The sequence below is a fragment of the Choloepus didactylus genome, chromosome 3 (assembly GCF_015220235.1).
Source record: "Choloepus didactylus isolate mChoDid1 chromosome 3, mChoDid1.pri, whole genome shotgun sequence".
Lineage (NCBI taxonomy): Eukaryota > Metazoa > Chordata > Mammalia > Pilosa > Megalonychidae > Choloepus > Choloepus didactylus.
Genome location: NC_051309.1, coordinates 205,944,577 through 205,971,638, shown reverse-complemented (window position 1 = coordinate 205,971,638; position 27,062 = coordinate 205,944,577). Strand labels below are relative to the sequence as shown.

General features: G+C 38.4%; 1 protein-coding gene across 1 annotated transcript in view; it reads right to left on the bottom strand.

Annotated features, from left to right (window-relative positions):
- Window positions 1–755: 755 nt before the first annotated feature.
- Window positions 756–27,062, bottom strand: part of FGL1 (fibrinogen like 1) — a 48,995-nt gene continuing 22,688 nt past the window's right edge. The window contains exons 3-8 of the mRNA XM_037831223.1: window positions 21,612–21,792; window positions 8,340–8,499; window positions 7,440–7,537; window positions 3,153–3,241; window positions 2,732–2,919; window positions 756–1,111 (exon numbers count right to left, since the gene is read on the bottom strand). Coding sequence (XP_037687151.1) covers window positions 952–1,111; window positions 2,732–2,919; window positions 3,153–3,241; window positions 7,440–7,537; window positions 8,340–8,499; window positions 21,612–21,792 — 876 coding nt within the window. The 3' untranslated portion in view covers window positions 756–951. The remainder of the gene's footprint in view (window positions 1,112–2,731; window positions 2,920–3,152; window positions 3,242–7,439; window positions 7,538–8,339; window positions 8,500–21,611; window positions 21,793–27,062) is intronic.

Here is a 27,062-nt window from a genome sequence, read left to right as displayed (position 1 = left end):
GTGATGAATGTACAACTATGTAATGGTACTGTAAACAATTGAAAGTACAATTTGTTTTGTATGACTGCGTGGTATGTGAATATATCTCAATAAAATGAAGATTAAAAAGAAATACCAAAAAAAAAAAAAAAAAAAAGACTAAGCTCCATGTGGTCTTCATCTGTATCTCCTGTGCCTGACACATAGTTGACACTAGTAAATATTTTTTGGAATATCTTGTCTTTACTGAGCTTTTACTCTTACCTGAAAGGTTCTTTCCTATCCAGAAGAAGCTAATGGGATGGTGGCAAAACATTTGGTTTTACATCAGAAGACTTGGATTTGAGCTTTTAAACTTTGAGCAAGTCACAAAATCTCAGACTGACAATTCCTCAGCTCTGTTGAGGGATAATAATATTTTATAATGTTGGCATAAGAATTAAAATGAGACCTGTGAAAGAAGTGTATAGCTTACATAAACAGCAGATAGTGTTTTATAATGAATAAGATCCTGAGTTGTGCTTTAGAGTTCCAGCTCTGTACTCAGAGACCCGAGTTCAAATCCCAACTCATAACATTTATTGTCTATGCAGTTGATTTGGCAATCTATTCTTTGCTGGTTTTGGTCATGTGTTTGTTTGATTGCATTCATATTTAATTTATTTTGCATTTATTATTATGTTATCTCCAAGTCATGGAACATATTGTATGCTTTTTATTTTTTGTACAACATAAGCTCTTATCATAGTCCTTCACACACAGGAATTCAACAAACATTAATATTATCTCCATTTATTTGGTGAATATCTCCTATTTGCTGTACTAAAAGTACATTAAGTAGTAAAGGCAAGCAAGGAGAATGAAAATAGTACACATGACAATTGCTATCATCGTGTGTGTGTGCAGAATTGCAATTTGTCAAATCATCTTGAACTACACTGAATTGCAGAAATGAAAGCCCAATAGGGACAATTAAACAATATTTGAGGTGAAATCATTTGGCCTAATTTTCATAGTCACAGATTTCAAAGAATACCACCATCCACGCCAGGTATACCAGACCACCCCATTATCCGTCTCTGCAGTGTAGGGGCCCCTGTAGTATAAGCCATTCAGGTTTGAAGCGTGACACCTGGTGGGAGAAAAAAATACAACAGTATAATCAGACTATAAAAGTATCCTTCACCCTAGCAAATGATCAAAACCTTTAACTATGAATTCTGTCATTTTTCAGGTGAGGAGAATATTCATCAGTTTCCAAATGCCAATATATTTCTACAACAGATGGTTGTTTTCAGCAGGTGGGTTTTAGTGCCATAACAAAACTTAGGATGCACCCCAGGCTACTTACCATGTATTGAAAAATAAACATTTTTCTTCTTAGGAATCTTTAAACAAAAATAAAAGCAAGCAAACAAAACCTGACCTTGTATCTTTCAGCCTTACACTCTCCTAACTCAGAAGAGTGGTAGCCAAGAACTTAGCAAGAGTGGTATGGGTTAACAAAGCAAGGTGTGGGGTAAGGTGTTCTACTGCGGGCTTCCTTGAGAATTTGCCCTTGCAGGTTTATTCTTTGGCTGTCAAGACTCTGCCTTTGTAATTCAAGCATCCTTCTTCTTCTTCTTTAAATCACTAGTATATCAGTTATTTTAAGATCAAGGGTAAGAAAACAGAATCTGAACCACTAAAGTTTTCTGGGTTATCAACAAATAATCATTTGTCTGAATTGCTGAGTCAATTTATATATAAATATCACATCAATCTAGATAAGTTAGCTAGGTTATCATAAATTTTTAAATTTCCCCCTTTCTCCTTTGGAGTCTGTTAAGTTTCCCCTGATATGTAGAAATTACTTGAAGGAGTGTGCAATTATTTTCTGTGTAGTGTTATTATAAAATTAATTACCACATATTTCTTTATTGACATAACTAAAGAAAGGAATTCAGATTATTTTTAAAGAAGACTCTCAGTATGAAGTTTCCATTCCTGCCTTAAATTTGTGATTACAACAAAGGAAGCTGCCTGGAAACCATCTCGGGTGGCGAACAGAGATCTTTACCCTAGAGAAGAGAAAATGGTGAGAGACACAATAAATACTTCCTATCCAGTACCTGAAGAGTTCTGCTGAAAACTCTTGTGAGGCATAAGAAGGCAGGTATCAGGTCAACAAAAGGAAGAATTTTGCACAATGAAAAATGGAATGAGCATAGTGATAAAGTCCACTGGAGTATTCAATCAGAGGGTGGAGATAGGTTTTAGGAATATCTCAGAGGACATTTCTACATTGGGAGAAGCTTAGATTTAATGAAAATTGCAATGACTGAAAAGCAGTAAGACACAAAAATTACAGCAATAACAATGGCTATTTTGTGTGATAGGAGAGGTGAAGTACTAGTTTACTATGAGTGAGCCAAAAATATTTTTTTCTATATATAAATGCTTTCTATTTCTTCGCATCAATTTGTGGCCTACTGTTTAGGACATTTCACTCATAATTCAGCTTACAAACAAGCTTTGTAAAAGTAGTGATTTGATTGTCTCTTCACCAATCTTTTTATTTCTATGGCATATTTTTCAAGCTTTACTAATGTGCACGATGAACAAATCCTTAACAATTCCTCATCACTGAAGAATTCAAATAAAGATTGCAAATTTGAAGATTGCAAATAAGACCAACATTACCTCATAAATTATGATTAAAGCCTACTAGTGTAATTAGTGCCATTGCAACTATGTTCATAAAACTTCAAACCTGTTAAACCACCAGCCAGACTTTTCCTCTTCTGCACAGTTCCCTGAGTAGTTGTCATTATCTCTGTCCCTTGTGCTAAATTTCATATTTTGATGACTTGCCCACCACTGCACCTCAGGGTGAAAGTTTCCTGCAAAGGAGTCTCCAGCTGTTCCAGAATATTCCCCAATAGTCAGCACATAGGCACTCTAAAGGGAAAGAAGTGAGTTCCACAATCAGTAGTCATCATTTTAAAATGCCCATTTAATGAACAAAAGAACAGGTTCTATAGTATATTTTTATTTCCTCTGACTTCAGGGTTATGTTGTATTTTTAAGTGTTAATTCATGGTAATACTCACTTAAAAAAAAATTTAAATTATCATGGTGACACACACAGAGCACAGAATTTCCCATTTTAACTTATTTGAAAATTGTAATACCTTTTCATCTCCCACTTTGAAATTTTTATATTGTGCATGACGGCTATTATTTTCAAAATCAGCAAGGTCTATTTTTAAAGTATATTCTCCTGAGAAACAAAATAAGAAATTGTAAGTTTTTTCCACCCATGTGACATGACATTGACTTCTGAGGTTTAAAAACAATTCACAGCTCAATTTCACCTTCACCATTTTCTCTGCCAAAAGTTTTCCAAGAATAAACAGTGACTTAATTGTTTTTATAACATAAACATTTTATTTTGTATTTTAACTTGAAAAAATTAGAAACAATCTTCAAGGAAGAACATTGCTACTTTAATCTATTATAGGTAAAAGCTAGTGCAATTCACTTAGTAAAGAACAAAAGGAAACAAGTCATTGCAGTAAATATTTAGCTAATAGATTAAGAAATCTAACAGAGAGAAGTTTTTAAAGTTTAAAAGTTTATCCTTGGTGATGAATGCACAATCATGTCATGTTACTGTGAACTGTTGATTGCATGCTCTAGATGGATTGTATGGTATGTGAATATATCTCAATAAAGTTGCATTAAAATTTATCTTCTTTTTCTTAATTTTAATAAGAATGTTGATCTAAAAAAATATGACTGAAATAGTTGCTATCTTTAAGCAATCTTCTTTTTCCTATTGTCCTAAGGTTTGCAAATAACAAAGGCTGTTCCTTTTTCAGAAACAGAACTGCTGTCAGAAGTATACAAAGTTATAAATCAAACCAACCATTAGATAAAATATGTTCCATCCTCCTATTTTGATAAGTAAAATTTCAGAATGATTTTTAAGGTCAGGTTTGAATGTAGATTGTCACACTCCTTGCAGTTCCAAGCAAGAAGTTTGAGACCCAGGGAGAGAGAGTCCCTGGCCCTATCACCCAGCCGTGGTGTACGGTCTGCCTCCCTTTTTCTCCCATTCCAAACTCTACCATGAACAGTAATGGGCCCTGAACGCACTTGTGGACATCCCAGGCTGCACATCCGAACTCCAGCCATACCTACAAAGAAGGCTGTTCCTTTGTTTGCCTTCCTTTGGTTTAGAGGTGCACCCGTCAGCAGCACAGCCTTCCCACAGGAAGAGAGATGAGGAAGAGGCCTGAACAGGTCCTGGAAACAAGCTCAAGGCTCTTTGAGCAGAGAATTTTGGATTCCCTTTAATGGAGCAAGGTCTACAAGTAGATGAGGCCTCCTGTTGGGCTTGTCCCCTTGGCCCCACAGATTTTTGGTCCCATGGAGTTCTCTAAAGCAGAGTTCCAAGGAAGAGACCTCTCTAACCAGGACCCAAGAGCAATAAAGAACATGTTAAAAAAGACTGAAACAGATAGGAGCCGTAGGTCAGTCTCAGTCAACTGTCTTAAAAAATATTTTGCGTTATGGGAGAGATCTGAAGTCAGGGTCAGTTTTTTAGGTAACCATCTAAATGTCTCTTTGGTCAACAAGTAAATAAAATCACAAATACAGGCGATTTCTAAATTAATTTTATCGGAAACACTTCCAGTCAGAATTTATGTAATGTGGATAAAGCTCTTTTCAGAGGCAATGCTTAGCCTTAAGTGTCTTCATAAATAACAAATACAGGGATAAACGTGCTGTCTTGTCCTTGAGATAATGAGATATGTAGTTGTGTGGTTGTGTTAAACACATTTTTGCTACATGAAAACAGGCAGCCTGGACACAAAAGTGAAGCAGATTTGTTGCAAAGTTCATCTGGGCACATGATAAGAATTAGAAAAATAATGTTTGAGTTTAGTATATTTCATAGTAGCCAAGTGTTGCTGCTTAGAGTTTTAATACTTTCAGTAAGAAACCAGGTAAACATTAATATGTGAAAGAAACAGAAGCCAGTATGATGAATTTAATATATCTGTCATAAAATGTTTAAAATTAGGATAATAAGTATGCTGGATGAAGGAAAACTGATGTAAATTTAAAGAGCACTAACCACAAGAAGGACAAAGAAAGAAAATATAAGTCTTCTAGGATTACCCATCCTCTCTAGCTATTATCCTGGTGTCTTCAAAGAGCCCTGTAATTATAAACCTACTGACTATTATGAATATAGAAACGCCAATAGTTTTCCTGAACTTGGATAGAACAGGTAAAACCTTGCTCTTATATTTATATTTAATGCATTGCTAGTGTGATTTAACATGAGTCTTTTTATTTTTTTATTTTTTGGCAAAACAATAGCCTTGTATGAGAACGTCAGAATCAGACCTGAGTGTGGCTGACTACCTTCTCAGACAGCAATGGGAGCAAGGAAGGCCGGCAACAGATTGGGGCAAAAGAACATGGAAAAGAGAAGCTTGGAAAATTTGTTCCCACAATAATGATATTAAACAAATATTGAAATCTAGTTAAAGATACGCATGCAAAAGTACATGGGGGTACATGGGACCACATGGATGAACCTTGAAGAAATCACATTGAGTGAAATAAGCCAAACACAAAAGGACAAATATTGTATGATCTCCCTGATATGAAATAATTAGAATAAGCAAATTCATAAGTCAGAGTCTAGAATATAGGTTACCAGGAGATGGGGAGGGGATGGGGAATGGGAAATTAAGGCTTAAAATGTGCAGGATTCCTATCTGGAACCATGGAAATGTTTTGTGATGGTAGTACAACATTGTGAACATAATTAACAGCACTGAAATATATATCTGAATGTGGTTAAAAGGAGAAATGTTAGGTTGTATATACGGTAACAGAATAAAAATTAAACAAAAAAATCTATGGAACTACACTACACAAACAGTGAAACCTAAGTTAAACCACGGGCTATAGCTAATCGTACAACTATAAAATACATGCTTTCATCAATTGCAACAAATATTCCACACCAATGCAAGATGTTAATAATGGGGTGGTGTATGGGAACCCTACATTTTATGCATGATTTTTCTGTAAACCCACAACATCTCTATCAAGAAAGAATAAAGTACATGGGGGGAATTGTTCCGATGTCTGCAATTTACTTTGTAACATGTCAAAAAATAAGATGGGCTGATGGATGAATATTGTATTGAACAGATGGGTATATGTGTGATAAAGCAAGCATAGTAAAACGTTACCTTAGAATCAAGGTGGTAAATATATGAATGAAACTTCTTTCAACGTTTCTGTATGTTTGAATATTTTCAAAATTAAAAGTTGAAGTGTAAAAGAAGGACATCTAGTATGTATGGTATTTGATTCAATTCTTCACCTCTCCGTTTACCCATGCCCTTTGCAGTGTGACTTTGTAACTACTCTTATCAAGTCTATTTTCCTCACCCCTTAAATATGAGCTTGCCCTATGACTTGCTTTCACCAATGGAATGCACAAAAGTGATTGTGTGCCACTTCTGAGCCTAAGCCTCAGGAGACATATGTGCTTCCACTCACTTTCTTGGAACACTGCATCTGTCACAGAAGCTAGCTGGAAGATGAGAGAGCTGAATTGTCCCATCCGAGGCCAGCCTGCAGCTGACCGGGAAGTTGATTGCAGAAGCATAAGCAAACCTAGTCACCGTCAGCTGAGCCTAGCCCTGATCAGAAAACCACTCAGCAAACATGTAGATTAGCGAGAAATAATAAATGGGCATTGTTTTAAGTCATTGCATTTTTAAAAACTTTTTATTGTAGCAATATCTATACAATTCAGCATTTCCTGTTTTAACCACTTTTAAGTGCACCATTCAGTGGTATTCATTACATTCACAGTTTTGTGCCACCATCACTAATATCTACTACCCAAACTTTTTCACCATTTTGAAAGGACAAACTCTGTACCTATTAAGAAATAACTCCCAATTCCCCTCCTACCGCCCCTCCCACCCCTGGCCCCTGGTAACCGGTAATCCACTATCTGTCTCAATGAAATTTGCTTATTCCAGATTTTTCATGTAAGTGAGATCATATATTGTTTGTCTTTTTCATCTGGTTAAGTCATTAAGTTTTAAAGTAGCTTGTTACACTATGTTATTGTGGCAATAGAAAACTGATACAATATATATAATCTTGAGGCCCTCAATGCAAGAAAAAGGATTATATTTACTTTTCCTTTCCAGTAATACAATATATATATGAGCAAACTAACTCTTCACCCTACCCACAATCCAGGTCTAGTTTCTTTCCCTCTAGTCATAGTTTTAAAAAGCCACAGTTAACAAAAGGGATTATCACTCAAAAGGAATTATTGCATCTGCAAATTGTGTTACTGAACTAGTTCCATTGCCTATGAAGTTGTTTTCATTGTATATCAAATGAATTTGACATCATGTAAATCTTACCTTGGGTGGTTAATAAGTGAAGATTTTTATTACCAAGCCAATATTCACCGTTTTTTTGGACAAAATTTCCAAAGCCATTTTTATAGTCATCCCAGCCTCTAAAAAATTGGAAGTAAAAGCTGGTTTTAGCAACACTGAAAATGGACATCTGCAGTACCCAAAGTGCCCAGCCCCCCGCCACACCCACACTCTATATTTTCTTGATTAGTTAATGCACTCTCAACTTTCTTATTTACAATAAGTGAAATTCAGGCTAATTAACAGGCTTCAGTATATAACCATGCTGGTTCGAATCTGTTAGGTACCCCATAAAAGCCTGTGTTCTTTTAATCGACTTTCGTGGGGGCAGATCTGTTGTTGGGTGGGATATTTTGATTAGGTTGTTTCTGTGGAGATGTGACCCCACCCATTCAAAGTGGGTCTTGATTAGTTTACTGGAGTCCTTAAGAGAGCTGAGAGCTGACACAGACCCAGACGCTTGGAGATGCAGACAGAAAGACATCTGGAGATCCTAAGCTAAGAGATGAAAGACAGAGTCTGCCCTGGAGAAGCTAAGTGAAAACCCACAGATGCTTAAAGAGAAAGCCATTGGAATCAGAAGCTGAAAGCAATGCAACCTGGTAGCAAAGGACCAGCAGATGCCAGCCACGTGCCCTCCCAGTTGACAGGTGTTCCAGATACCATCGGCCTTTCTTCAGTGAAGATGTCCACTTGTTGGTGACTTAGTTTGGACACTTTTATGGCCTCAGAACTGTAAATTTGTAACCTAATAAATCTCCATTGTAAAAGCCAACCCATTCCTGGTATATTGCATTCCAGCAGCTTTACCAAACTGGAACAATAACTTACTATAAAACTTACATTTTGTACTTCAAATTAATTATGTCATAATTAGCTCACCTGTGAAAATTTTCTCTGCCATCCATTCGTCTCTGAATTACTGTCCACCCTCCTCCATCGGACATGTCACAATAAACAGATAATTCTTCTGGGCTCTGGAGGGGCTTAATTTTGTAAAATCCACTGTTTGTATGCCCATCATTGAAAATCTCTGAACAATCTGAATGCAGAACAAGGTAATGTAATGTTTGTTATGTGTCTTTTCTAAAAGGAAGCCTCTGAATTACCTTAGTCCTGATAGAAACAGATAAACACATGCTTCATAAAACTGCATCTTGTACATCTTCCAGTGGACATTAGGAAAGTATTATTTTCTTTCCTATTAATTAGTTGTCATCTGACTCCTTGTTCTAGTTTGCTAATGCTGCCAGAATGCAAAACACCTGAGATGGATTGGCTTTTATAAAAGAGGGTTTATTTGGTTACACAGTTACAGTCTTACGGCCTTAAGTGTCCAAGGTAACACATCAGTAATCGGGTACCTTCACTGAAGGATGGCCAATGGTGTCCAGAAAACCTCTGTTAGCTGGGAAGGCACGTGGCTGCCGTCTGCTCCAAAGTTCTGGTTTCAAAATGGCTTTCTCCCAGGACGTTCTTCTCTAGGCCACAGCTCCTCTTTAAAATGTCACTCTTGGTTGCACTTGGGGCATTTGTCCTCTCTTAGCTTCTCCGGAGCAAGAGTCTGCTTCCAACGGCCGTCTTCAAAATGTCTCTCATCTGCAGCTCTTGTGCTTTCTTCAAAGTGTCCCTCTTGGCTGTAGCAGCTTGTTCCTTCTGTCTGAGCTTATAGAGTGCTCCAGTAATTTAATCCAGACCTACCCCGAATGGGAGGACCAACACCTCCATGGAAATTATCCAATCAGAGTCATCACCCAAAGTTGGGTGGGGCACATCTCCACGGAAACACTCAAAGAATTACAATCTAATTAACAGATAGTTCTACCCACACAAGACTACATCAAAGATAATGGTGTTTGGGGGGACATAATACATTCAAACTGGCACATTCCTTGATACAATCATGGGGGAATAAAAGGAATACAATAGAGATTCAGTTTCTCATTTCTGAATTTTGTGGAAAATAATTTTTAAAAACAAATTCAGTTAATTACAGAACATTTCAGTGGAGCATGTAGCTGGATCTCAGACAGAATAGCAGAATTTATCCCTCCTAAGAAGCTAAAAATGCAGAAATATGTCATAAAACTAATAATTTAATACAGGTTATCCTGACAGAGCATTATAAACCACTCTGAACATCTGGAAATGAATGCAAAATAGTAATTTCCTTGTTAGATCATTATAACCTTCCAATCTGACCAGATTTTTTAGTAATCCACTGAAATTTCTAACAACCCACACATTCTTAGATGTTTTGGCAAGCTTCTAAGATTCCTTTCATCACTGCATTCTTCTTTGCTGAGGTATTTCTTTAACTACCGAAACAAACATAGCTGCCGATTTGTCACCAAAAAGTAAAATCACCAGTTAATTCTGTTTCTTTAACCACTTGCAGTCCCAGTAAATTATCCATTAATTCTCATCGAGGCTGCTCTGCACAGACTCAGAAGATATGGCAAGTATGAACTTCTTTGTTCAAATGTCCAGAAAGCTATGTTTTTGAATGGTTGAAGTAGTGGCCACTACAAAGAGAGCAAAAATGAAACAGAACAACAACAACCAAAATACTCCTGGCATAGTCTTAGGAACACCCAGTCACAGACTTTCAAACAAAAATACTTTAATTTAACATTGCTAACTCACATTTTACTCTTATCATTTTAATTTCCTTTTCAACATTTTATCTTCCTGATCGGACAATTCCATTGCATTAGTATAATTTTTTAAATTCATTCTTCATTTTCATTGTCTTAATGCTGAATTGTCTACAACTCTGTTTTTTGTTTTGTTACAAATAAAATATACTGTATGTTAAATAGGCTAAAGAGGCAATGGAAATCAGGAGAGAAGAGAAAATAATGAAACTTAATTACATTACAAAGCCCTTACAAGGCTGAGACCAATCATAGCTGAGATGTTCATCGTTGTAATGATTTAGGCTTTATCTATACATTTATTTTTGAGATGCAGAAGTCCAAGTGTTCCTTATAAATGCTGGATTATAAAAAGGGATTCTGTCTTGGCAATTAAACAAGAAGGAAAACAATGGGGAAACGATGACCTAAAATTAGCTAAATATTGTTAAAAAGCTTACACTTGTAGTCAAATATATTATACAACACATTTCATTAAAGCAGATTTTAACCTTGTTTAGGAAAGGAGTTCTTTGCTTACATTTAAACTCCTATCAAAGAGCTAAATAACAAAGATTCTTAAGTTTCAAACTTTCTATTTTCCAGGCAATTATGGAAATGATTGGCTATAGTATTTGCCTCTGGAAAACTTCATGAATATGGAGATTTCACCTAACTCTTTCTATATGTTTTTTAATACTAACCGCAATTATTTTTTTGTTTCATATTCTCCCCAGAAGAAAATGCCAAATGCAATTTTAGAACCAGATGAAAGCTTTCAACTGGAAAACCACAACAGTGAATAAATAAACATAAAAAAAGTTTTACACCAGTAGCAAATAAGTTAAGGAGCTTGACTTGGGGAAATGTGACTTACACTGTGGCAATAGAGTTCAAGTAACATAGGCTTTAAAACAATAACTATATATTTTAAGTTAGGATTTTTAAAGTGTTTCAACCTGCTCAAGCCCCTGGGGAATATAGGAGAGAAGCAGGGTCAGAGAGCTCTGTGCTGATGAGGTTAAAAAAAAATAAGGACTTTTGGATACTTACACAATGCTAGAGCAAGACCAAAGTTTTCCTGCCCTCTGTCTTGACAAATATTGTGTCAAACCAGCTACGTGAATAGTTTCTCTGCTCACGCAGAGAGCAAACTGTGCTGGAAGGCTGGATGTTTCATTTTCCTCTAGTGACATGACAACCTGACAACTGGGATTTTTCCTGGTGTTCCAGAATGCTGGCTTAGGTTCAAAGCTGAAAACCAAAGGCTCTAAGTACCCCACGTTCTAAACTCGAGTAAAGGCCAGCGTGAGGGGTCAGCCATTACCCCGCAGAGCATGCTGGGAGATGCCAGACCTGGCCCAGCCACTGCCATCTTCACCTCCAGGCAACATAAAAAGAGAGCAAAAGGAGAAAGGAAGTCGGCTCTTCAGAGAATGCAATAATGTTGGGCTCTCTTCTCTGACACAGAGAAAGGGCTTACAATAATGCCCACTGAACATTTCTTTTGTACTAAATACTATGTCATCTTGTCACATGTATTAACTCATTTAATCCTTATAGGGAAGCATGTTTTATTATTGTTGCCGTTTTACAGATGAGGTATATGAGGCACATAGAGGTTAAGTTACTTGCCCAAAGGCCAGAGCTAGCAAGATGGGCAACTAGATTTTGAAATCAGGCTTAGAGCCCATACCCTGAGCACAACACTTACTGCCTCAAGAGACTGTCTCCTAAAGATTGCGGGTTCCTGCAGAAGGAGACATTGCCAAGCCAGTGGTCTTCTGGCTGAACAAATGCTGTGATGCCACAGATTGTTGTGAATTGTTGTGAAATTGTGCTGAAATCTTTAAATTTAGGCACATATTTCAATAGCACCCAAATGTGTTTAAAAAAGATATAGTTTAATTATATGCTGTATAAAAACCATGTGATTTGTGCATTATCTGGTAAAATTGCTAGGTTGTATGTAATTAGGTATTTTCTAACATGAGATAAATTAGAATTGAGAAAATAATTTTTGTAATGATATAGTTACTTGTAAATAAGAATAAAGAAATTCCTATTTCTATGGATCACATATATGAATATTTAATTTTTTAAAATTTAAGAACAAACTTTGTCATGAGCAATTTATTACATATTTTAAAGGAATCATTGAGTGTTTGCCTGTAATAGGCTCTCTAGTATTATTTGCTTATATGCTAAAAAATAAAGTACAATTTAACTGTATTTATATTTCACATTTTGTTCTTCTCTTCCTCCATGTTTGCATCATATATGAAGAATATTAAGTGTGGACTGCATATAATCTAATGACTTCTGGAATTTATTTTTCAGCTGTTTTATCCATAAATAGCCATCTTTAGAATGTCTATAATTTACCTTAATGCTATATAGTAAACACACACACACACACACTCATACACAATTCTAATTGCCCCCAACAATGTGAACCTTCTATCTAACACCTGCTTATACAGTCAGTCCTGCTCTGACTTGAGTGTTTCCATTTCCTACTAACTCATTTCTTGCTATTCCTTGGTGACCACTTGTTTCCTTGGTTCTGCTTCTCAGCACTGTCAATACAGGGTATGCCCAGTTGGATATATTATGTCCCCCCAAAAAAGCCACAATCTTTTAATCCAATCTTGTGGGATATTTGGATTGGGTTGTTTCCATGGAGATGTGACTCACCCAACTGTGGGTGATGGCTCTGGCTGGATTGTTTCCATGGAGGTGTGGCCTTGATTAATTTACTGGAGTCTTTTAAAAAGAGCCACATAGGCCCAGATGCTTGCTGATGCTGATGCTTAAAGATGCTTGGAGATGTGGGCAACAGGACATTTGGAGATGCTTAGCTAAGAGACGCTAGCACAGCGTTTGCTGTGGAGAAGCTAAGAGAGACAAGCCCAGAGATATTTTGGAGAAAGCCATTTTTGAAATGCAATCTGGGAGCAAAGGACCAGCAGATGCCAGCCACATGCCTTCCCAGCTGACAGAGGTTTTCCAGACGCCATTGGCCGTTCTTCAGTGAAGGTATCCTCTTGTTGATGCCTTAATTTGGACATTTTCATGGCCTTCGGACTATAAATTTGTAACCAAATAAACCCCCTTTATGAAAGCCAATCCATTTCTGGTATTTTGCATAACAGCAGCACTAGCAAACCAGAACACAGGGATTGGACTTTTAGCTCTGAAGTCTGTTTTCCCATGATTAGTTGCACAGTTCCAGTGACAAACATCTAATTTCCTGCCTCCTGCCATTATCTGACACTTGAATCTGTGTTGGTGATCTGCTCACATGGTGTTTGAATAAACACTCTTAATCTTGAGCTTGGTTTGGAATTTGGGATCATGGTATTGACTTCTTTTGCGTCCATCAATTCCTTGCCTCTGAGATTGCTCTCCCATTTTATACCAGTTTTGTAATCACGTAACTATATGTTCATCCTCTGAATAACCAATCTGTTGCCTTCTTCTCAAGTTTTTATTCAAACAACAGTCTTGTCTGACCCCATGGGACTTTTTGAAGTGTTTGTACTCATGTTCTTTCATTTAATCTCTCCCGTCAATTAAATTAAAAAAAATATTGATGCTAGTCACCATGTTAGGTGCTGAAAATACAACAATCCACTAGACAGTTTAGCAGGGAGAACACTCCATGGTAAGTGATAAAGATAGAAAAATAAAGGGTGCTATTGGAATGCACAGAGGTGGTACCTAATCCAGACTTTGAGGTCAAGAAAAGTTTCCTGGTAGAAGTGAAGGGTACCCTGGGATCCAAAGGATGAGTAACAGGAGTCAACCTAACGCAGGAGCAGGGGGGCAGGGGTGGTGGGTGGGGGTTGGGATGACTAGAGAATAATTTTCTAGATAGAGGAAAGGGCTAAAACAAAGCTCCAAAGACTCAGGAGAGCAAAGTGCTTTTGAGAAATTGAACTATAGTTAGTATAGCTGGAATATAGCATGCAAAAGAGAAGAATGACAATAGATGATGGCCAAATTCTGGTTCCACTATATACTTCTGATCCTGTAACTTTGCTGCCTTCACAAAGCCAACATACTCACACTAGAGCAATGCTCCCACTGCCCATCACCAAACACACTTCCAACTCTTTATTGTTCCACCTTGAGCCACTGTGAATTAGAAGTTGTCGTCTCTGGAATCAAATACTCCCCTCATGCTTTTCTTGCATTCTCTTCTCTCTCTTTTTCTGTCCTTTTCTCTCTAGCTTTGATCATGCACTTGGGAGTTTGGGTTGCTGGTTCCTCTGATTTCCTCCTCCTAGCCCTTTCTCCTTTTTTACCTGGTGTGCTGCAATCAGACAGATCTGGTCCTCTAGGAAACAGAGCAACAGTGAGTGAAGGTAATGGAAGCAACGGCAAGGTCACATGGGTGGGGCAGTTGCCAAATGTAAATGGCAAGGTCTATTTATATCCACCTCCCCAAGGAAAATGGGGTGGGAGAGAAATAAATACGATAGATAAATCTGTTCATTTCTGTCAGGATTCCTTCTGGTTTGCAGTCTCAATTTATTTTACTCTGAAGCAGAATACGTCTTGAAACTTTTAAAAAATAATAATGATAAACTTACTGTGGGTGCCAGACACTGTGCTAAGTGGTTTAACCGTATTCATTCATTTAATCCTAGCAACAATTGTATAAACTAGATACTGTTATTATCTTCATTTTACTAATGAAAACATTGAGGTACAGAGACGTTAAATAACTTGCCTAAGGAAATACTGCTATTAAGTGTTGGATCTCGGGTTCTAGCCCAGGAATTTTGGCTGCAGAACCTGTGCTTTTAAACTTTGTCAACCAAACCTAACACAGGATCAAGAATATTAAGTTCTTTTTACAGTTTACCAATCACATGGAATATAAGAATTCACCATCATTTGTTTAAATATTGTTATTAGTTCAGTGACTCTGAGTGTGCTGGCAATCAAAAAACTGCCTATGGCTTTATAAAATTCCACATCGTAAAACAAGTTTTGCTGAGTATTGCTAAATTAAATGGAGAACTGGAAAAAGGCCTTTAATTTTTAAAGTAATGAGTATGTAATGATATTCTATGTGCTGAAATTCTTTTCTAGGAATATTAAAATAGCTGCCCAAATTTTACTTTATAATTCTATTAAAGAGGTTTATTTGAAGACTATTCAAAGTCTTGTTATTCCATGAAATGTAACATAAAACATATTCCACTGTTTCAATAATCAAGAAAGTATTTAAATGTAAGAGCTAATTTCTCAATGTCAAAGATGTATTTTTTTTAAGAAACACAGAAGTAGACTATTGACTACAGAAAACTTAAAGTGCTATTGATTCTAAGAAAATGTTACTAAAACCCTCTGTTATATCAAAAATGTTTTTACAATGTCACCAGAGATTTACATGTCTGTAAATCCAATGGATTCTTTTAGTTTGTATTTTGCTTGATCTCTCCAAACCAGGTGACACTGTTGACTGCTCACGACACTCTTCTCTTGGCTTCTGGGAATAATACTCCCTTGGTTTTTGTGCTGGTTTGAATGTATTATGTCCCCCTAAACGCCATTATCTTTGATGTAATCTTGTGTGGGCAGGTCTATCAGTGTTAATTAGATTATAATTCTTTGAGTGTTTCCATTGGAGATGTGCCCCACCCAACTGTGGGTGATGACTCTGATTGGATAATTTCCATGGAGGTGTGACCCCACCCATTCAGGGTGGGCCTTGATTACTGGAGCAGTATATAAGCTCAGACAGAAGGAGTGAGCTTGCTACAGCCAAGAGGGACACTTTGAAGAATGCACAGGAACTGAGAGAGGAGCTACAGATGACAGACAGTTTGAAGACAGCTGTTGAAAGCAGACTCTTGCTCCAGAGAAGCTGAGAGAGGACAAATATCCCAAGTGCAACTAAGAGTGACATTTTTGAGGAACTGCAGCCTAGAGAGGAACGTCCTGGGAGAAAGCCATTTTGAAACCAGAACTTTGGAGCAGATGCCAGCCACATGCCTTCCCAGCTAACAGAGGTTTTCTGGACACCATTGGCCATCCTCCAGTGAAGGTACCCAATTGCTGATGTGTTACCCTGGACACTTTATGGCCTTAAGACTGTAACTGTGTAACCAAATAAACTCCCTTTTATAAAAGCAGATCCATTTCTGGTGTTTTGCATTCTGGCAGCATTAGCAAACTAGAACAGTTTTCCTCCTATTTTTCTGAGTGCTTTCTTCCCAGCGTCCTTTGTAGACTTCTCTCTCTGTACTGGTATTCTCCAGAGCGTGGTCACAGTCCTGCTCTGCTTACCTCACCCTCTATCTTCTCCTGGAGCAATATCATCCAAACTGTGGTTTTGCAAACAACCAAATCTATATTGCTTCAGTGGACTCTCTTCTTTAAGTAGACATAGAAACAGTCACCTATTTACCAGACATCTCCATGAGGATGTTTCATAGACACGTCAGAGTCAATATGTTACAAACAGAACATAGTTCCTCTCAGCTCTATCCTTTCATCTTCTCCCTTAATAGCCCTTGGTTCCCCAAAATGGAAGTTTAGGAGTCATCCATGAAGCACTCCTCTCCCTCAGCCTACTCTACTTTAGCTCCATGTTGATCCCACCTCCTAAATATATGTCCAATTTGAAAAATTCTCTGAATCCACTTAAACCAGCCTGGTTCACGTCATCATCTCTACCACTCCAGCTCCTTACCTGGATTTTTCAACCCTAGTCTTGCTCTCCCCCGGTCCTTTTATTCTCCAATCCATTCTCCAAATGGCTGTTGGAGTAAGCTTCCAAACACTCAATACTCACCTTGCCACACCTTGACATAAAACCATTCAGAATCTTCCCGTCATCCCTTCCTCGATTTATAACTGCCCACAATTGGCCCTGGCCTCTCTCTCTCTGTCTAATGTCTCATTCCAGTCACTCTCAACTTTTTTATGCCTTCCAATGTACTATGAGCTTTTTGTTACTATGTCTTGGCACACTCTGTTCCCTCTTCCTGGAGCCCACTCAGCCCACCATGTTTTCACCTGACTTACTTCTAGTCCTACCTGAGCTATCACCTCCTCAGGAGAATTTCTTTGGTCCCTGGAATAAAACAGTTTCCCTGACTGTATGTTTCCATAGTTCTCTGAACTTCTCCTAACAAAGCAGTGGTTGTATTTTATTGCTACTTTTATAAAAGCCTCCTTTCTCACCAGAATGTAAGCTCTCTGAGGGCAGGCACTGTGACAACACTGTTTACTGCTACATTCCCAACAGCTGGCACAATGCCTGGGGTGTGGTAGATGCTCCATAAATATTTGACAAATAAATAAATGTATTTTCAGCCTGGGAGAATGATGGTTTAGAGATTTGGAGACACAGAATGGGTGATGCTTTTATAGGAATTTGAGATTATGGCAATAGCATTTATTTTAATTAGATACATTTTAAACATCAAACTAAGACAAAACACAGCGACATGCATTTCTAATGTCTGGCTTCAGGAACAATGGACAAGGCTTGTACTTGGCTAAAAAATAGACTGTTAATATGGTTTTGGGTGATTAAGCGTAGGAAATCCAAGCAGGGTAGATCCAGGCCACAGTATGGGAGATCAGAGTTGGTGTGTGCTTCTGCAACTCACCGCCAGGACCACAGCTTCTGCTGTCCCTCCTAGAAAAATGCAACACAGAGCCTTCTAGGCTGTCTTCTATAAAGGCTGTTTTATCAGAATATGCCAAGCCATGGGTATACTTCCTGGTTTCCCTATTAGCAGTAGAAGTAGAGCTGCTGTTGCTACTTCTCCTCTGGTGAGACAGCCTGTGGCTCTAAAGTTATCTGGTTGAAGCCAATGTTTGGTGGCCCTGCCTGTCTTAATCTGGCCACCTGCTGGCCACAGGCCTGGGCAGTGGATAAGGTCAGTTGGCTGCTCTTCCAGGTGGATGCAGCCTTTGATGAGGTGCTAGAATAGAATAGTTTTAGCTCTCAGGAGGACCCTTCACAGTAAATTTGAGAGAGGCCCAGTATCTACTCCCCTTTAATGTTAGGAACTAGCAAACGTCTCTTTAAATCTATGGGTATGTCTCACAGTTTGGTAGGAGATGAAAAACTGTATGGGTGGTGGGCCTGATTTACTAACCTCACAGCAGGAGCAGAAGCCCAAGCCATGCAATAGCCTGGGCCTTGTCTGGGAAGCAGGCTCTGCTCTGCTGTGGGATGTGGAGATCTTCCCTCAAATGCTCCTGAGGATAATGCTGGATTACATCTTTCATTGACCAACATCTCCTGGAAAATACACTATCCTGATGATGGTAGAAACTCTTTTGAAGATGGCACTCTTCACTCCCTGAAAGGGCTTCCCCTCTGTACCAGTTACTGATAAAATTTTCATCAAAAAATCATCCACCACCATGCATTTATAGCCACATAATATTGATTAGCATATCCAAGGTGTCTCCTACATTTAGAAAGCAATGTTCAAAATGTACAAATCTACCTGTCCACTACTCATTTATCAGGATGAACTTAGTTCACAATAACATCTGCCAACTGATCTATTTATCTTAGCACTGATGAATTTACCCCAAACTTGATTCACTCCACTGAGAACATGCCATTCCCTGTGGCTCTCAGCTCTATTACTTTTGTTCATCCCTGATGCCACTGACATCCCACTGATCACTCAAGTCTCAGCAAACTGCAAATCTCCCAGAAGAACTTCTAAGTCCTAAGACACCTTGTAGCGGATAATGATAGAAAGTTTGCTGGTTGGCCGTGAGCTCTAGGGAGCCCTGACTAAATGATGCTTCCAGTTTTCTTTCTTGGGCCAGATGCTGATACATATGGCAGTGCAGGCGTATCCATCAAATGGCCTTCTGACCACTCCAGTTACCTCATTCTCTGTCAATCAATCCTGTTATCCACAGTGATTGCCCCAATTAACCCAGTGAGACTCCACCCTCTAATCTGTCTCTTATTGAGCTTTTCCACAATCAGCATAGGTGGATAACTGACCACATCACAACCAGGTCCAAAACTTCATCCAATGAAAGGATCCTGTCCAGAAAAACTGCCACAAGACCCACTTCCTACCCAAGGAAAGTGACCCCATGAGACCTTGACCCTGCTCAGCCTGTGGGAAAAAAAATTGGTAAGAGTTTTGACCTGATTCTGGTCTTGAACAATCTCATCCAAGCCCAATAGTGAAAGCATAAATCCTTTTCAAACCTGTAGGGATTCTGATTTAATCAGTCTAGCCTGGGACGTAGGCATTATTTATAGATAATTTCCCATGGGTCACCTGCATTTCTACAATTTCTACACATCTTGCAAGCAGAGCTTTTGTTCTGAACTATTTTTTTCAAAGCTGTTTGTATAGTAAACAGTCTTGAAAGATAGAGATAGTATCTCCCTCTGAAATAGATGGCAGGTTTGTTTGCTCTCCATTATTAGTAGAGATCGTGGCAAAGTTTGGGTAGATTTGCTTGTACTCCATTATAAAAGATTGGGGTGTTGTAAGCTCAGGGTTCCTCAGCTGTCAATAATGGAGGGTCTGTGCATTCTCCCCCTGGGCTGTTCCACACCAGCCACCCCGTTTCTACTTGGGGGCAAAGACCCTGATGCAAACATGGTCATGTCTCTGACCTAGGGGTCTCATGTCTCCCACCAGCATCCATGAAACCGACAGTCTAATTTGTTAGCTTGCAAGTAGGGTCAAATCTCAGATCCTTCCCAGATCTTGACAGGCATCAGCATTTTAAAAGATCGCCAGGAAATTCTAGTGTGTAGCTCTGGCTGTGAATCACTATCTTCAATAAATCTCTGTGGATTCTGAATTCTTTTCCCGGTTAGATAGCTGTTCTGTGTTCCCTTTTGCTGTTTTGCTTAATCTTCACTGTTGTTCTCTTCTTAGGTGCCATTCCTTGCCTCTTGTGACTGCTTTGGACTGTTTCTTTGTTTTCCAAGCCTGCATTTATTGATCAATCTTTGGTTCCTCTTTGTTTCGCGCTCCACAGCCACAGGCCATCCTCACTCTAAACCAATGCTCCTATGCAGGTGAGTGGCTCCGGCCTCCTTTTATCCTTAAAAGGAAGAAGGGGAGTTGGATTCCAAGGATCAAGGGTAAAAGATCATGATGCGGGGCAACAGAGGGGCAGGAGCTCAGGTCAGAGTCTGAGCAGAAAAAGATTAGGATCTTGGGAAAGAGCGAAAAATGGAGCATTATATTGAAGCATAGGCCCTAAGGTTCTTGCAACTCTTACATCCTATGGTGGTAAGTACATTTAGAAACACAAAATAAAGATGGTTTTAATCCCATCAGCTTGCTAATGCTTTGGTCTCTACAGTCTTTCAATTACAGTCAGATCTATTTCCCAACTTATGTCTGCTTATCTTGCTGTTCCTATGTCTGTATACTACCTTATATTCATTCCATAAATTTGAGGACCTACTATGTTCCTAGTACTCTGGTAGGAAAGAGGGAAGCAAAGTGCCTGGTTAATTAATCAAGATAGACCCATAAACAAAGAAATGTAATACATTATGGTTGTGCTAGATTAGACATGTGAAGAAAGTGTGCTGGATGGCATTCTCTTTGTTTCTGACAACTATTGTTTGTTTAATTTAAAAGATGCCTTTTAAACTTCTGAAGACGTCAAAACAATAATTCTCTACAGTGAATAATAATATGTGCAGAAGTGTGTGAAATGTGTTTAAGATCATTTTGCTTCCAAGGGTGAAAATTGGCCTAATCAAAAGGAAAATTACCAAACCATAGAGTATAATCATAAAAACTACTCTGTTTATTTTCCTAAGTTGTGCTTATTCTTTTTCCTTTCTTCTCCTTTTATTCCATTACCTTATCTGAAACCTTAAAGCACATTACAGTTTCAGAAGGGAAAATTGCATAAATGTTACCAAGAAAAGATACACAAATAAAAACAAAGCTCAACTGGAAAAATTCACAGTTATAAACTGCCACTTGCACACTAATATTTAAACAATCTATTGTCTTGTCTCTTATTAAACTATAGAAATTCCCAGATATTTAGCATTCATATTAAATGTCAACCTGTAGCCACTGACCACAGTGTTTCTCCTTGTTATTGTAATGGTTATTTTAGCTTAGTTACTTGTTATTGTAATGGGAACAACTCCATCTCCCTTTAAAAACAATAAACTTTTTAGACCTAGGGAGACAGATTTGAGATTTTTTAACTCCTGGCTTCCTTCTTGGTGACCATGAAATAAAGCCGTTTCTCTCTCTGAAACACCAGTGTCACTGTATTGACTTCAGTGCACATTGGGCAGTGATCTTACAGTTTTTGGCAACAAACTGGAGAGATAATAGAGAAAAAAGATAAAATATAGTAGAAGACATTTGCAACTGATATAATGCTTCATTTTGCTCATTGCTGGAATAGGAAAAGCTCTTTGGCAAAACCTGAAGTGGATAAATAACTAGCACCATCATTGCACATGAGGGTAGGATATACATTATTGAAAAAATTAAGATAAGTAAATTCTGACCTGCATATTGCCTCTTGCTTCCAAGGTCAATGACAGCAGTCTCCTTTCCTTTATCAAGGAATTGGACTTCCTTCTCATGCAAAAGCTGGGTGATCTTGACCTGCTGCTGTTTGACCCGGGTTTCCAGAAGGCGCACCTGGGCTCTGAGCCGCACCTGCTCCTGGAGACAGGTCTCGAGAGCCTGCAACATGAGATGCATCACATTTTCATGGAAAATAAATGCTTGTAATAAGTTGGCTAAATTGATTATTCAATTTTGTCCCCAACTCCCATTTCAGAATATTTTTCCAACTGGAAAGTGGCTCAGAAGTTCTAATGCTGTTTCTTATTTGAAGAATAAGAAACTGTGGTTATGTTAAAGTTCCTGAAGTAAAGAAATAAAAGAATATTAAGTCAATGGGATGACTATCCTAACAGAATGGGTCATGTTTCAAATCCAGTTCAAGGTTCATGCTCTGAGCTTCTACATGATACTGCCTAAGTGTTTTCTAAAGAGAAAAGTGTTTCACACATGTTAATTGTATCACTAGTGTCTCAATCCCTAAATTCAATGAGACTTTTGAATGACCTCTTGGAATGAATATGCTTTAAAAATACAGTTTAGTGTTGTAATCTGGATGACATATGGTCACCTTTATAAGCAGTGCTGGTTTAGAATCTTATACCCCCAAACCCCATTTACTTGTTGCTTGAAATTCTACTGGAATTGCTTTGGCTTTTGGTTTATTTGTTATTTTTTCCCTCAGAACTTATAAAAAGGGATGCAAGGGAGGTGGGACAAGATGGCAGAGTGGTGAGGTGTATGTTTTAGTTCCTCCTCCAGGGAAGTAGGTAGAAAGCCAGGAACTGCATGGACTGGACAACGCAGAGCAATTTGACTTTGGGCATACTTCATACAATACTCATGAATGTGTGGAATAGCTGAGATCAGCGAAATCTGTAAGTTTTTGCGGCCAGGGGACCCACGCCCCTCCCTGCCAGGCTCAGTCCCATGGGAGGGGGGGCTGTCAGCGCTGGGAACGAGGAGGGAGAATTGCAGTTGCAGATCTTATCGGAAACTCATTCTACTGATCCAAATTCCAAACATAGATAGACTGAGACCAGACACTGGAGAATCCTGGAGCTGTCAGCCCTGTGGAGAGGAGATAGGGATAGCAAAAACAGCAAGGAAAACCCAAAAATAAAAGTGGAGATTTTTGGAGTTCTGGTGAACATAGAAAGTGGAAGGGCAGGGCTCAGGCAGAGTCAGGCTCATATGCAAATCCAGAAGGTGAGTTTCTTTGTCTGAAGAGCCAGTTTCTCTGCTCCCTGGATCCTTCCTTAATGGCCCTAATCTCCTTGTCTCTTAGCATTTCAATAGCCCATTAGGTCTGCAAGGAGGGCCCTTCCTTTTTTTTTTTTTTTACTTTTTCTCTTTTTCTAAAACAATTACTCTAAGAAGGCCATTACAGAAAGCCTGAAAGACTTGCAATTTGGGCCCAGACAAGAGCAGAGCTAAGAGAGCTCTGAGACACAAGGCAATAAGTCCAGTGGCTAAAATTTGCTAAACACCACAACTTCCCAAGAAAAGGGGGGCGTCCCCTTATAGCCATCTTCCCTGTGGGCAGGGACCACTCCTCCCCAGTGCCAGCTCCACAACCCAGAGCTGCCCTAGACAACCCAGTGTGACAGGAAGGGTTTCCAACAACACATGCACACACCACAATATCAGGCATGGACAATAGCCTTTCCCACACCCTCAGCCAATTGTCCCAGAAGGCAGAGCTGTGTGTAAAGGGGGAAATTAACATGCCCCTTTCAGCCATCCTTTCAGCAGACTGGGAATGCCTCTACACAGCCCTGCAGCTCAGAACCACCCTGGGGGAATGGTGCTCACCTGTGACATAGCACAGTCATCCCTCAACAGAGGACCAGGGGGTGCAAGGCCTGGAAGGGAGACCCACTCACAAGTCTCAGGGGCCACACACCAATACCAAGGTCTTGTGGGTTGGTGGCAGTGATAAACTGTGGCAACACTGAACTGAAGGATTAGACTATTGCAACAGCTTTAAATATCCAGGAACACAAGGGGGATTTGATTATTAAAGCCACCTCCCCTCCCTAACTGCTCAGACACATGCCCCATATGCAGGGCAGGCAACACCAACTACACACTCAAGCTTGGTGCACCAATTGGGCCCCACAAGACTCACACTCACAACTCACCACAAAGACAAAGTGGGGGAGAACTGGCTTGAGGGGAATAGGTGGCTCACAGACACCACCTGCTGGTTAGTAAGAGAAAGTGTACTCCATGAAGCTGTAGATCTGACAAATTAGAGGTAAGGGTTTTAATAGGTCTACAAATCCTAAAAGAACCATTCAAGTTAAGCAAATGCCAAGAGGCCAAAAACAACAGAAAATTTTAAAGCATATGAGAAAACCATATGATATGGATAACCCAAACCCAAGCACCCAAATCAAAAGATCAGAGGAGACACAGTACTTGGAGCAATTAATCAAAGAACTAAAGATGAACAATGAGACAATGGCACAGGATATAAAGAACATGAAGAAGAGCATAGCACAGGATGTAAAGGACATGAAGAAGACCCTAGAAGAACATAAAGAAGAAATTGCAAAAGGAAATTAAAAAATAGATGATTTTATGGAAATAAAAGAAACTATTGACCAAATTAAAAAGATTCTGGATACTCATAGTACAAGACTAGAGGAAGCTGGACAGCAAATCAGTGACCTGGAGGATGACAGAACAGAAAGTGAAAGAGCAAAAGAAAGAATGGGGAAAAAAATTCAAACAAAATGAAGTGGACCTCAGGGATATGATAGATAATATAAGACTTATTGGTGTTCCAGAAGGGGAAGAGAAGGGCAAGGTCTAGAAAGAGTATTTAAAGAAATTGTTGGGAAAAACTTCCCAAATCTTCTAAACACCATAAATACACAAAGCGTAAATGCCCAGTGAACTCCAAATAGAATAAATCCAAATAAACCCACTCCGAGACATATTCTGATCACACTGTCAAACATGGAAGAAAAGGAGCAAGTTCTGAAAGCTGCAAGAGAAAAGCAATTCACCACATACAAAGGAAACAGCATACGACTAAGAAGTGACTACTTGGCAGCCACCATGGAGGCGAGAAGGCAGTGGCATGACATATTTAAAATTCTGAGAGAGAAAAATTTCCAACCAAGAATACTTTATCCAGCAAAGCTCTCCTTCAAATTTGAGGGAGAGCTTAAATTTTTCACAGACAAACAAATGCTGAGAGAATTTGCTAACAAGAGACCTGCCCTACTGGAGATGCTAAAGGGAGCCATACCTACAGAGAAACAAAGAAAGGAGAGAGAGAGATGGAGAAAGGTTCAGTACTAAACAGATTCAGTATAAGTACGTTAAAGGACATTAACAGAGAGAGGGGGAAAATATGTATGACAAATATAAACCAAAGGATAAGATGGCTGATTCAAGAAATGCCTTCATAGAAATAACATTGAATGTAAATGGATTAAACTCCCCAATTAAAAGATATAGATTCGCAGAATGGATCAAAAAAAATGAACCATCAATATGTTGTGTACAAGAGACTCATCTTAGACACAGGGACACAAAGAAATTGAAAGTGAAAGGATGGAAAAAAATATTTCATGCAAGCTACAGCCAAAAGAAAGCAGGTGTAGCAATATTAATCTCAGATAAAATAGACTTTAAATGCAAGGATATTATGAGAGATAAAGAAGGCCACTACATACTAATAAAAGGGGCAATTCAACAAGAAGAAATAAAAATCATAAATGTTTATGTACCCAATCATGTTGCCACAAAATACATGAGAGAAACACTGGCAAAACAAAAGAAAGCAATGGATGCTTCCACAATAATTGTGGGAGCCTTCAACACAACACTCTCTCCTATAGATAGATCAACCAGACAGACAACCAATAAGGAAATTGAAAATCTAAACAATCTGATAAATGAATTGCATTTAACAGACATATATAGAACATTACATTCTAAATCACCAGGATACACATTCTTTTCTAGTGCTCAAGGAACTTTCTCCAGAATAGATCATATGCTGGGACATAAAACAAGCCTCAATAAATTTTAAAAAATTGAAATTATTCAAACCACATTCTCTGACCACAATGGAATACAATGTGAAGTCAATAACCATCAGAGACTTAGAAAATTCACAAATAACTGGAGGTTAAATAACACACTCTAAACAATCAGTGGGTTAAAGAAGAAATAGCGAGAGAAGTTGCTAAATGTATAGAGACAAATGAAAATGAAAACACAACATACCAAAACCTATGGGATGCAGCAAAAGCAGTACTGAGGGGGAAATTTATAGCACTAAATGCATATATTAAAAAGGAATAAAGAGCCAAAATCAAAGAACTAACAGATCAACTGAAGAAGCTAGAAAATGAACAGCAAATGAATCCTAAACCAAGTAGAAGAAAAGAAATAACAAGGATTAAAGCAGAAATAAATGACATAGAGAACAAAAAAAACATTAGAGAGGATTAATAACACCCAAAGTTGGTTCTTTGAGAAGATCAAAAAGATTAAAAAGCCCCTAGCTAGACTGACAAAATAAAAAAGACAGAAGACGCATGTAAACAAAATAATGAATGAGAAAGGCGACATTACCGTGGGTCCTGAAGAAATTAAAAAAATTATAAGAGGATACTATGAACAACTTTATGCCAACAAACTGGATGATGTGGAGGAAATGGACAATTTCCTGGAAACATATGAACAACCTAGACTGACCAGAGAAGAAACAGAAGACCTCAACCAACCAATCATAAGCAAAGAGATCCAATCAGTCATCAAAGAGCTTCCCACAAATAAATGCCCAGGGCCAGATGGCTTCACAGGGGAATTCTACCAAACTTTCCAGAAAGAACTGACACCAATCTTACTTAAACTCTTTAAAACATTGAAGAAAACAGAACACTACCTAACTCATTTTATGACACTAACATCAATCTAATACCAAAACCAGGCAAAGATGCTTCAAAAAAAGGAAAACTACAGGACTATCTTCATAATGAATATAGATGCAAAAATTCTCAACAAAATACTTGCAAAGTGATCCAAGGCACATTAAAAAAATCATACACCATGATCAAGTGGGATTCATTCCAGGCATGCAAGGATGGTTCAACATAAGAAAATCAATGAATGTATTACAACACATCAACAAACCAAAAGGGAAAAATCAAATGATCATCTCAATAGATGCTGAAAAAGCATTCAACAAAATCCAACATCCCTTTCTGATAAAAACACTTCAAAAGGTAGGAATTGAAGGAAACTTCCTCAATATGATAAAGAGCATATATGAAAAACCCACAGCCAGCATAGTACTCAATGGTGAGAGACTGAAAGCCTTCCCTCTAAGATCAGGAACAAGACAAGGATGCCCGCTGTCACCA